General features: G+C 38.5%; 1 protein-coding gene across 1 annotated transcript; it reads left to right on the forward strand.

Moving 5' to 3' along the window:
* Positions 1 to 3,864: 3,864 nt before the first annotated feature.
* FABP6 (fatty acid binding protein 6) lies at positions 3,865 to 10,429 on the forward strand. Its single transcript, XM_061372880.1, has 5 exons — positions 3,865 to 4,051; positions 6,252 to 6,356; positions 7,179 to 7,354; positions 9,007 to 9,096; positions 9,708 to 10,429. The coding sequence occupies exons 2-5, from the start codon at positions 6,290 to 6,292 to the stop codon at positions 9,759 to 9,761; spliced, it is 387 nt and encodes a 128-aa protein (XP_061228864.1). The 5' UTR covers positions 3,865 to 4,051; positions 6,252 to 6,289; the 3' UTR covers positions 9,762 to 10,429.
* Positions 10,430 to 12,124: the final 1,695 nt, after the last annotated feature.

Genomic DNA, 12,124 nt, shown 5'->3' on the forward strand with positions numbered 1-12,124 from the left:
GACAAAATCAGAGGTCTAAGGTGTCTGTGCATCTTAGACCTCAGAGTAAGGTTGTAACCCTTCCATTCTGTCTGCAAGCGGTGCTGTTCCTCTCAACATGCACATTCTTATTTGTGTTTGTTTGTCACCTGAACCCACTCTAGTGGGTTTTACAAATGCCAGCCTCCTGCAAAAAGCATTTGCACATAAAGTCAATTGAGTTGAAGTTTTGGTTCAACTGTAGATGATTCCCCCTGAATCCAGGGAAGCCAGTGTTTGGCCCCTGACCTAAAATGTTGCATTAAACCTGTGTGAAGTGCAGTCCTGTGTCTTGTTGACTGGCAAGATAACAATACAAATGGGTTTGTATTTAAGCAAAGGCTAATGCTATATGATATGTCAGTGCTGCCATAAACCAATGCTTAAGAAGTCATCTTCATTTAGAGCTATATTCCAAGATGAAATATATGAAGATAATTGCTTGTATAAATAACTGATATATTTTTATATATTATATAAGTATAAATAATACATTTAACATGATTCTTAATGAGCTGATTATAACCAGAATGAGATCAGCGAGCCTTCTTTGAGATTCAGCTGTTGCACGGGGCTACTGCAGATCTTGGTATGTTCTAACTGAAGTCAGGGGTTTACATGGGTGAGGAGAGGGCTGAGCAGGACACACTCCCTGCCATTCGGGCCTTGAGCGTTGGCCACCAGATGGCACACAGTCTCCTATGGAACAACAGTATTTGATGTGACCTACATAAAGAACAGCTGAATCTTTCTCCGTTGAAAATGGTAAGACAGTGCCAAGTACGCTGAAGGTAATGGCACTTTCTGAAAGCTGTTGTCAGCTTTTGCACCTGAAGCTTTTTATTCTTTTGCCTTTCTCTGTTATAATTCTCACCTTGTGCCAGGGAAATATCTTTTATTTTTATCACTAGTCTCAGTTATAGCTGTTAATTCAATTGGATTTGAACTGAGTTCTGTTAAGCACAAAAATGATATAGCCAAGGTTGTTTGCAGCAGTGTGCAGACTCTACATTCACAGACTCACAGAATTGCTAGGGCTGGAAGGGACCTCTGGACATCATCTGGTCCAACCCACTGCCAAGGCAAGGCCACAAAGAACTGGTTACATGGGAACGTGTCCAGGTGGGTTTTGAATGTCTCTGGAGACGGAGACTACAACTTTCCTGGGCAGCCTGTTCCAGTGCTTTGCCACCCTCAACATAAAGAAGTTATTCCTTATGTTGAGGTGAAACTTACTGTGCGTTAGTTTATGGCCATTGCTCCTCATCCTGTCACTGTGCACCACTGAAAAGAGTTGGCACCATCCTCCTGGCATCCACCTTTTAGATATTGATATGCATTAAGGAGATTCCCTCTCAGTCTTCTCTAAACAGGCCTAGTTCCCACAATCTTTCCTTGTAAGAGAGGAGAAATTTAATCCATTCAACTACATTGTAGCAGTTAAAATGGATTAAATACTTCTATTTAAAATACACGTATAAATAGACACGGATTTTTATTTTATTTTATATTTACTGGATAACTCCGGAGTTCTCTGCATCATTTATTTCAGTGATCAGCAAACTGAGGATGAAGCACTGTTGTAGGGGTATGCAAAAACAACATCACATGCTGACAGCTCTGAAGAGGCAGGAAAATAATAACTGTAAATGCAAAGCGTAAAGTCATTAAATGAATACTGGGTTTAGCTTAAACTTAAGAGATAGGGACCTGGAAAACTAAGTGTACAAGTGTACAAGTGACTGTAACTGCAGTAAATTCAGAGGGCCTCTTTTTCCTTTATTCTTGGAATATACATTGTTCTGACTCAGTGTTTGGAAGGCTACTTTGTGAAATTCTTCATTCTCCAATACATTATTGAATTTTGCTACATTTTTATAACAAAAAAAGGCAGGAATGAAAATAAAGATTTGTTTTGGAATAAGTGAGCAGAAACACAGGTGGAAATTCACAATGCACATCAAAGACTCCTCTGCACAAACAGGTATAGGTGACTGCATGTTTGCTCAGAACTTACTCTATCCTGATTCTGATCCTGAGCAGCCAGGCAGAGCAAGTGCATTTATTAACACTGTGTAGCTGTTTGGATGGATGCTGGTAACCTGCTCTGGAAATCTCATGTACACTGTTAGTGTGCAACTCCTTGGAGGTGAATAAACTCATACTTTATGTGTGTCAAGAATGACCCACCCAGTCAAACAGTTACTCATTGGTAACTTACTATACTACACACTGGCTCTATGCCACAACATTCCCACTGCAGGCAAGCTCTTAAGTATTTTATAGCTGTGTAGATGTCAGCATTTTTATACCACATTGTGGAAGCTATCAATGTAATTTGATCTTGAGAGACAGACAGAGAGAACATAAAAGCTCAAGTACTGTTCATATAGTCTGATTATATTTTTCCTGCTCCACAGCGCTGTGGCATTTTTCTTATCCAGTTCGATCTATCCTCCAAGGTCCATGTGGTGTTACTATGCCAGTGGTATTGTTTCCCAGTATGTTTTATGTAAACAGAAGAGTTTATGGCTTGAGTTCATTTACCTTCTTCACAGGGTTGTGCATGTCTTTCTGGAACAGCAAGGAGCCCAATGCAAGGCAAGCCTTCAGTGCTCAGCTAACCTGAGGACAGACCCAGCAGTCACCCACTCTCCAAACCACAGCTGGGACTGGACAATTGCCTGGTTATCTTTCGGTATACACTGAGCCACATGGAGATGATAAGAATTTTAACTAGGGGCTTGCTTGCTCAGCCAGTTGTGCTAAACAGCTGTAAGGATTCTCACATCCCATCAGTGAGAAACTGTTTAAAAGTAAATGGTGTTTCACAGCTCTTGTTGTTGGCTTCTGAAGGCTTGTTTATTATGAGAATGTTTAAAGTAATGTGCTATACTGTGGACATTAGGTTAGTGCCTGGACTTAAGATTTCTTACTGCCTGCATCATCCACTATACCATAAGCTCTCATAAGTCACTTTCTCTCAGTGTTTCAGCTTTCCCATGTATGAAATAAGCTTAATGATACTTTCCTCTAAATGGTATTTTCAAATCTGTATATGACTGAAATTACTAGGGGTTTGCCTCTATTAAAGGTATATAGTTCACACTGCTGTAGCTTAACTGCCATTTTTACTTAGCTTTACCATAGCAGTGAGAACTGAGGCTTCTGTGTATGTGCTTGTTTTCCATGCTAATGCTGTTTTTCTTTATATAGATAGGGCCTAAGCATCTGGGTCCAGCTGATAAAGTTTCGTTTTCAGTTGTCTGCTCCTGCACAATTGGTTATTAAGTTCAGCAATTTGGGGATTAAGCTGAAAGAGTTGTAATTAAAAAACCTAAGTGTCAAATATGGTTGCGGGATAGTCACAATCATTTTACAGACATCAAAAATACAAAGGAAACACTGGTGGTAAAACAAGTTTCTCTTTTCCTTCCCTGAATCTCATTTATTTGTAATAGATACAGAGCCCCCCAGTTCCTTACTTTTCTCCCACACTCCTGTGTTTTGAATGCTAATCATAGGGCACAGAGAATGTTCACAGAGGGAAGGTATATGGCTCTCTTCTATTTCAGGTATGGACACATCCTTTTAACTGCATGCAGACAGCAGATGGTATGGCTTTTGTGGCGTCATGAGCTCTATCACAATATAGTCAGCCACAGCACAGCATGGTACAATTTAAAGCTGAGTAAATATGGGGAGAGTGAAGGGTTAGGGGTGGGAAGGCAGTAATTCCTAGGACATTTGTTCCATTTTGATTTTACAAATTGACCATGATCCTGTTCTGCTTCACTCGTATTCACTTTTTGCATCTGCTCTAGAAAACTCTTTTCCTGCCAGGAACATATCCCAAACAAATGTTTTAAAAAGTTTTGAAAAACTTCAAAAAAAGCATCTCCATTTGAAAGTTTTATGTTTTCTTTCATGTGAAATGTAAAATTTTCAAGTTACTTTCTCTCAGACTTCAGAAAAGGAAGTAGGTAAAAGACCAACCCAGAAATAACATAAATTCCCAAGCCATGAGCATGAGGTAAGCTCTTTTCTATGCACAGGTGTAATCTCTCATAAGACTTGACTCAGAGTTTTCTGAAGCTTTTTCTGGTCAGAACATTTTTTTCCATTAGAAGTCCCCTTCTTACCCGATTGAGACTTTTCACCCATCAGTCACTGTGTTATTCTGAATCCATCTTGTTTTTCCCCTCTAAGGAAAAGTGTTGAAACTGCAGAAATTTTCCTAAGGCAGGGAATGTTTTCCTATTCAAAACTCACATGCCCTGTGTATCCTGTCATTGGTTTAAAGGCTGTACAACTTAGGACCAGCAGAGGCTTTGTACAGAGGAAAGAAGCTTAGTAAGTAAAATTGAAAAAATAATACAAATTAGAGAGGATTCTTTCCATTGAGTTGCAGCATACCCTGACATGTGATTTACCATTAAATATATGAGTACATAGCAAATATATTTAAGTTTAGTGAACCCTTAACCCCCAACACTTACTAATTTAAGGGCTTATTGTAGTATGCTGTGACAAAATATTTGGATATAGGCAGTATATAAATTCTAGTTCCTCTAGAATTTAATGCTGGTATGACATAATCTATATCCAGTCCCAAATCTGTAAGGCTGCATCAAGAGACAGCAAGTATGTGACCATAAAAGAGAAGATTTGTAGGAGGCAGCATTCACTGAGAGGCACCATTCTTTCTCAGTTCAGTACAAGAGCTTGCAAACTACACTACACCCTCCAACGTGCAGGATTTAGAGCTGAGGATGTGTACAACTGACTGTGTGAACTCAAAGACAGCGTTATTGATCATAAAACTATTAGATGTAGCAGTGTTTCTACTTTGTAGAGTTTAACCACAATATACCATGATTTATGATATTTGACATTTTACTGAAGTCTCATTCCATGACTGAATCTTGTCTCATTCTCTGATAGAGTGCAGTGTGGGTAAGTATTAACCAGAAATTCAGAAATGGTTAGATAGAATACATTAATGTGAAAGTACACCAAACAGAGCAGTGGTGAAGTTTAGTGGACCTTTGTTTTCCATGCTTTTAATTGTCTATGTTCCTGTTCTTCTGAACAGTTTCTTGATTCTAAATAGACATGTTCTTATATTAGCATGTGGGATTAAATTAATTGCATTTAAGAAATGGAACCCACTTTGCACATAGCAACTCTTGTTGAAATTGTGTTATGTATTACTCCAGATCTTCACAAAATGGGAAAATGGGAGTTTCTTTTTTGATTTTCTGTTCCTCCCTAAATTCACTAATTAAATAAAATAAAATTCCAATCTATGGTGCCATTCTCACATAAATCTTAGGAATACTTTTCCTCAGATTAAAAACTGTATCCTTAGCCAGTGAGTAGAGCTATGCCAATCCACAGCAGCTGGGAATTTCCTACCCTGCTAACTGCGTGTGACAGTCGATTTGATAGGCATAGGACACCTCCTGTATGCATTCTAAATTACCCGGCAGACTTCTTGACTTTTAACATATGACTCTCTTGCATAAATCAGAACTCTGCTGCTCCAAAATATAGTTTTTATACTTTGTGCAAACACTTCCTCAGCAATACACAAGACTGTTTGTCTCTTGATATTAAATAAGGTATGGGAACATCATGCCATGGATGTATGTAATGTACTTTACATCTGAGCAGTGTAAAATATTTTATACTTCTTTTTTTTATTCTGTATGGAGATAAGGTTAAGACATGTGCAAGTGCAGTAATTTACCCCGAACCCTGTCACTGCCCATATCCTGCCAGAATTACTTAGGAATCTATACAGCTTGTTTCATATTTTCATATTTTAACTAATATAGCATATGCTTCCAAATAGAGCAAGGATGTGATCTCAGGACACTGCTTTGAAGCCATTTTCTCCCTGTTTAATATACTTGACAATTATTTTATCCTGAATGCAAAAATCAGTGGAATCTTGAAAGAAAAAATGTATCACTTTGTTTAAATATGCACTAAAATGGAAACTCAGCTTCTGTCCCTGATTTCTGCTGATCTCCACATTATTTCCAAGGATGTATAATTGAATTATAACCTTGATTTTCATACAGGTCAATGGCATCCATGCTAGTGACTCACACACATCATAAAAGTATATTTCCAAGGGGTGTGGATATAGGTGGGCTGAACAGCTTGGGCTGGTTTATAAAAACCAGGGTCTCAAGCCATCTGCACATCTCCATTCTTTGTTCCAGCTGCTACTCTGCTCTACAAGCCACATCACCAGGGCAACATGGCATTTACTGGCAAATACGAGTTTGAAGGCGATGAGAACTATGACGACTTTGTGACGAAGATTGGTGAGTATGTTGTGGGTGTAAGACTTAAAGGTTATAAATTAGTTAAAAACCCTTCTGGTTTTTTTTTTTCTTTTTTGAAGTGCTTTTAACTGAAATGTGCTGAGATTCACAGGGGCTAAAAGTGGTAGAAGTGCTCTACACTTCAGCAAGGAGATTCAGTTTTCATTCTTATAGCACTTAAGCACTGCTAGCTGCAGAAAATAGTCCTGTTTTACAGAATTAGTACTTCCTTTCAGTGGTAGTAGAATGAAGGGGCAAGTTGTTTGCAGTATGATTGTGAAGGTCACTTTTTCTGTCCCATTCATGAGTAGGAGTATAAATTTAGCATGAAAACACTTGTCAAAATCTTACACAGTAAGAGGTTTCTGTGAATGCTTTCAGAAGACTGTGCAAATCTGTTTCAGAGATTACCCCATAAAAGCTTCTATGGACGCTATGATCTGAACACATAAATTCAGTGCTTGTGTTTATTAATTTAAATAGCACTAGCACATAGTGAATAGGTATGTGCAGCTACATAGCAAAGGCACATAAAAGTTCATACATGAATTGCACTCATCTGCATGGGATGTTAATAGAAGGGGTTATTTGCACATATGTTGTATCTATACATGTATTCTGTGTATCACTTCTCAGGGAAAAGGATGTAAGACTAAAACTTACTTTAGCAAATGCACTGCTGGGTACCTATAGTTTCCTTTATACCAGTCATTTAAACTCAGAGCTTTGATATTGCTGAGGACAAACATACCATTAGCATGCAATTCAAATACAGCTGGTAAACTATTAGATTTGATAAACTGTATGTTTCTATTGATTAAGGTCTCCCCAGTGACAAAGCTGAAATGGGAAGGAATTGCAAAATAGTCACCGAGGTGGTGCAAAATGGAAATGACTTCACCTGGACACAGCATTTCCCAGGAGGCCGCACCACAACCAACATATTCACAGTTGGCAAGGAAGCAGACATGGAGACAATGGGTGGTAAAAAGTTCAAGGTAAATTCATTTAGCTCTTCAGTTCTACCCTGTCTTGGTTGTCTTTAATTTAGGGTGAAAATTGAATCTGTCTCAGGCACATCTTCCTTAACTTGATTTTCTCACCTGTCATAGCTTAGAAACATGGAATTTGCCTCCATTTCTTGATGCCCCTAGCAAAATATTTAAATCTGATTTTAAAGAGAGCTACAGCTTCAGAACTGTATGTACTAATAAAGAATGAGGGTAGAGTGTCAAGCATCTACTGGTGTTGCAGCTCAAGCAAACATAATGCTGATTGCAACTCTCTATAGTTAGTTGGCAGCTGTGTCATGGTCTAGCAGCTGCAGTATGCTGAGGGGAGTGCTGTGGTCTCTAGCTTTGCCCATGCCTGTCTGCAGTGCTCACCTTTTGAAGTCACCTGTGTCTGAGCCTTAAACTAAAGGCTGTGTAAAGTAAAGGTGGGGAAAAAAATATTTCTGTATCCTCCTTCGTATTGGAAGTACAGAGCAGCCTGCAAGTTAAGCAGCCTCTTGCAAGATGGAAGATTACACAGTACTGATCTGCTCGTGTCACAGACAAAATCTGGATACAAAACCTGCTGTGAAATTGTTGCTTTACTTACATTATGAATTTCTCAACTACTTAAAGGGATAAGACAGTTTGGGATAGCTAACCTCTGCATCTGTCAAGTGTCCAAAACCCTGCAATAGATAACTGGATAAATGCTTTATACATATCGGAGAGACAGGAAAACCAGTAGTTGCATCAGAGAGCTGTGGCAAACAGAGCATAGCAATAGCATTGCATGATTTCCAGAACTTTTTTAGTCACACCTTTCTGATTATGAAAGGTAAAAAACTATGTCTTTGGCTTTGAGAAGTCTTTGTGAAACCTGACAGAATAAGACACAATTCTACTTGGTCAAACTATTGCAAAGTTAACAATTATGAAATACTCCAAATTCCAATCTTTGTGGCTCTGGCACTTCAGCAATCCAAGCCTATTAAGTAATCAAACATGGAGGCAGAGTAAATGACTCAGCAGAGAAACCACTGCCTTTTTGTACAGTGTTGCTAAACAACACATAAATTAGTAAAATGGTTTTCTGGTATGTGGTAGAATATATCCACTCTTCATTTTGCAAATTATTTTTTTTTCCCCTTGAAGTGTAACTGCCTTATCTGTCTTTATTGCTAAAAGCACAGATAAGACTGACAAGTTATACAGACATGACTGATTTTGTGATGGAATTACGTATCTAGTTTTGGTGGTCAGCTGGGCTGCTGTAGCATTTCTGACCTTCATACTAGCATCCTGACGTACTTCTTCCATACAGAAGAAGCTTTCAAGAGGAACTGGTACAGGATCTAGGGTAAAGATCCACATAATTTGTGCACAGTGACTTTTGTGCTGCTTGCAAGCCAGTTATTGGTATCTGAGAGTGCTACTTGTTAGATGGACTGTTAGATTAACATTTTTCTGTTTAAATTGTGAACATAGAAGAACTAAAGCACCAACATTTTAGTCTTGTTCATGAATCTGCATGTGTAATACATGACAATATTTTTAAAGGTAAAAACTTTAAGCACCAAGTATACAGCTGTTTACTGTGTATCTGATAATAAAAATGCCAGTAACCCCAGGGAACATTAAACCTTTCTCTATTACAGGCAACTGTAAAAATGGAAGATGGGAAATTAGTAGCTGATTTTCCCAACTATCGCCACACTTCAGAGATTTCTGGAGGAAAGCTTGTGGAGGTGAGTTCTCAAATATCCAGGTTAGCTTATAAAAAATAAACCAACTAACAAAACCCCCCTCAAAAGTAGCAGGCTTAAAATTCTGAGTTTTACACAAATAAGATAATTATTCTCAAAAAGCAGTAAGTGATTCCTTTCAGGGAGGATGAGCATCCTTTTTTAATTCACAGAGTAACTTACTTGCGGTTAGTCTCTGTTGAAGATGCACTCAGATATGACTGGCACAGACATAAGTCAGTTCAGGAAAATTTTTGAGAATCAGAAAACATGATGTTTGACAATCCTGTTTACAAGTTTTACTGCAAGTATTATAGTTGCAGTGATCTTCCAAAGTTATGTTGCCATTTTATTGATAACTTGGAGTTGGTGAAACCAGGATACATTTAAGTTATCCCTAAACCTCTAAAACTTTTTGTGTAGGAATATTTTTGCACTGTACATTTCAAACTTGGCAATGACATTAAGCTTATTTTTTAATGTCTTCTACCAAAGGGTAAATGTTGCTTCAGTAAAAGATAGGTTCTGTGAGCCAGTCAGCAGGTCTTTTCATTTGTGACACTGAAGCTATAATTGCAGTGTTCAACCCAATTTTAATTTGTTCTTTTTTCCAGATTTCTACTGCTTCTGGGACAGTCTACAAAAGGGTCAGCAAAAGGATTGCTTAAGACAGTGAAGACAGTCTCTTCCAGTGCACCAGAAAACATTCAACAATACAAATAAATATGGACTGTCTTTCCCGCTCTCTTTCATTGTATTTGCAAACATGAAGAATTGGTTTTCAGAATAATGTTATCCTCAAAATTAATCTTACTCCATGCCTAAAGATCTGACAAATACTCAGAAAATCAGAATGCAAAGATCAGAAGATGCAACAAAGCACTGGGTGATGCTGTCCAGTCTAAGTATTTCAGGATATGATGCATACGTAGCATTTTCAAATGTTGTCTTCCACCTACTTAATAGAAGTTCTATTCAGCTTCTGTCTAGAGAATAAGACAGTACTCTGCCCAAAGTGTACATAAAAATGCAATACCTGTTAAACGTCTTTTGTCCTATTACTGGTTGGAGGGCAGAAATTTAGGAGCTTGAAAACAAGAGAAAGTCAGTGTCACTCATTAAAGGATATGCTTTCATACTGCTATCATGGTTTTCTCATTGTCATCAGTATGCCCTCCTGACCTGAATTCCTAGAAGATATTTAAGGTTTTACAGACAGGCTCTCATGAAAAAATGTGGAGTCCTATTTTCTCAATTCAGTCCTGTTATTTACATAAAGTGCATATGCAAACCTGTTTTCTTGACACAGCAGGAATTAAATATAAAAGTTTTTGGATTCACTGTTCAAAATCACTTCTGGCCAATACTGGGTCCACAAAGATTTTCCCTTTTCATGCTCTTTTTTTTCCAGCCTGTCTTGCCTTCTGGATCCACTGAGCTGTTTGCCTTCTCAAGCTAACCAGTAACTAGCCAGGGCATGTGTCTTGTGTACACAAAATTCATTTTCTGATTGGGTACGTGACAACTGATTCAGGGAAAACTCCGGGAAAAAACTTGCCAACTGAGTTTCAAGTTGACAAGCAGGTATTCTTTATTGCGGCGCCTGGAAACTTGGGGGATAGCTCCTCCTAACGTGTGTCCCTGTATTGCTACTCAGGCCATCCTTTATAGTCACTGGGCATATCATACATATTCATGAGGCTATGCATGAATTACATCATTTTCCAGGAAGTTTCCCGCATGTATACAAAAAAGTGATGGTGGTCTTTGAGGGTCGTTTACTTCTCCATTGTTCTTCATAACCTCTGGCAGCCTTTGAAGCACCAGCTTAATGGGTTCATTAACACCACAAGCATAGCAATTATCCTAGCCTTCTATTTATCAGTTAGTTTAACTGCGTCTAGAGACAACTAGGTTTAGCTTACACAACTGGCACATTTTGTTCTCACATTCTTCATGTGATCAACTCACTCCTCATTATGCTCTAAAAGGAAGGGTGGGATTCTTATCTAGGCTCTTTATAAAGCACTTAAGGGATGCTTTCACATGGGGAAAAAAGAAGCAATGCTGCCTTTTCAGCTGGCTTGTCTTGAAATGGCAGCAGAGAGCAAAATAAACCCCTTGTGGGGTGGAATGTGCACAGAATTGTCACCAAGAATCCACCAGTTTGGCCCACATTTGCTAGTATCTAGACTTCTCAGTAAAACAAATTGTACTAAGCTAAATTTTGTTCAGCAGCACCTGCACACGTTACTGGTGAGTTGATTACACTGATGAAAAAGCATTATATACACTTTAAATTGTTCACTACAGTGTGTAAAACTCGCTAAAACAAAAGGATCAAAGAGTGGCTTTGACAACTTTGCAAACGCCAGGTTATGACTTTCTTACAAATAGGGAGAGGGTAGTAGTTTCCTGCTTAAAAAAGCAGCATGTTGCAGCTACAAGATTTTTAAAGTTCATTTTAACCTTTGGTGCCTGATCAGCATTAGCAGACTTCTTCCATCTGTATCCCTGCTGCAGCTGTTGTCAGGGCTCACTAATATATTTGGGGTTTTTATTTTAATGTCAGCTTTCTCTTTTGTTTGGTTATGGTTACCTGTGCAACATCCTCCCCTGTGAGTAACTAGTGCCATAGCCCATTTTGTATTCTGAGCCAAGTCTTGCTGCATTTGCTTCTGCAGGAGCTTTTCTTGCTTCCAAGGCTGCCAGGGAAATACAAGCTAATCAACTTGTAAAAATTCTGATCTATGACTATGCTGCAGCTGACACCATCAAACAGCACAAGCACAATTTAAGAAAAAATCATTTGTTTAAAAATTAACTCAGCTTTGCATGCACCTCTGCAGCTCACTCCAGACAGAGCTGTGGTAAAAAGGCTTCAGAAAAGCAGCTTTATGTTGGCTGCACTTTTATATTTGCTCTTCTTGATGAGGTGTTTTGACAGAAGAGAAAAACAAACAAATAACCAGAGACATGAAGAAGTATTTACCTAGAAATTAAATGTGTGGAATTGCCACCAACATTCAAG

Source organism: Neopsephotus bourkii, unplaced genomic scaffold (assembly GCF_033783945.1).
Source record: "Neopsephotus bourkii isolate Nb327-2 ecotype Australia unplaced genomic scaffold, CSIRO-AGI_Nbou_v1 NB_1622, whole genome shotgun sequence".
Taxonomy (NCBI): domain Eukaryota; kingdom Metazoa; phylum Chordata; class Aves; order Psittaciformes; family Psittacidae; genus Neopsephotus; species Neopsephotus bourkii.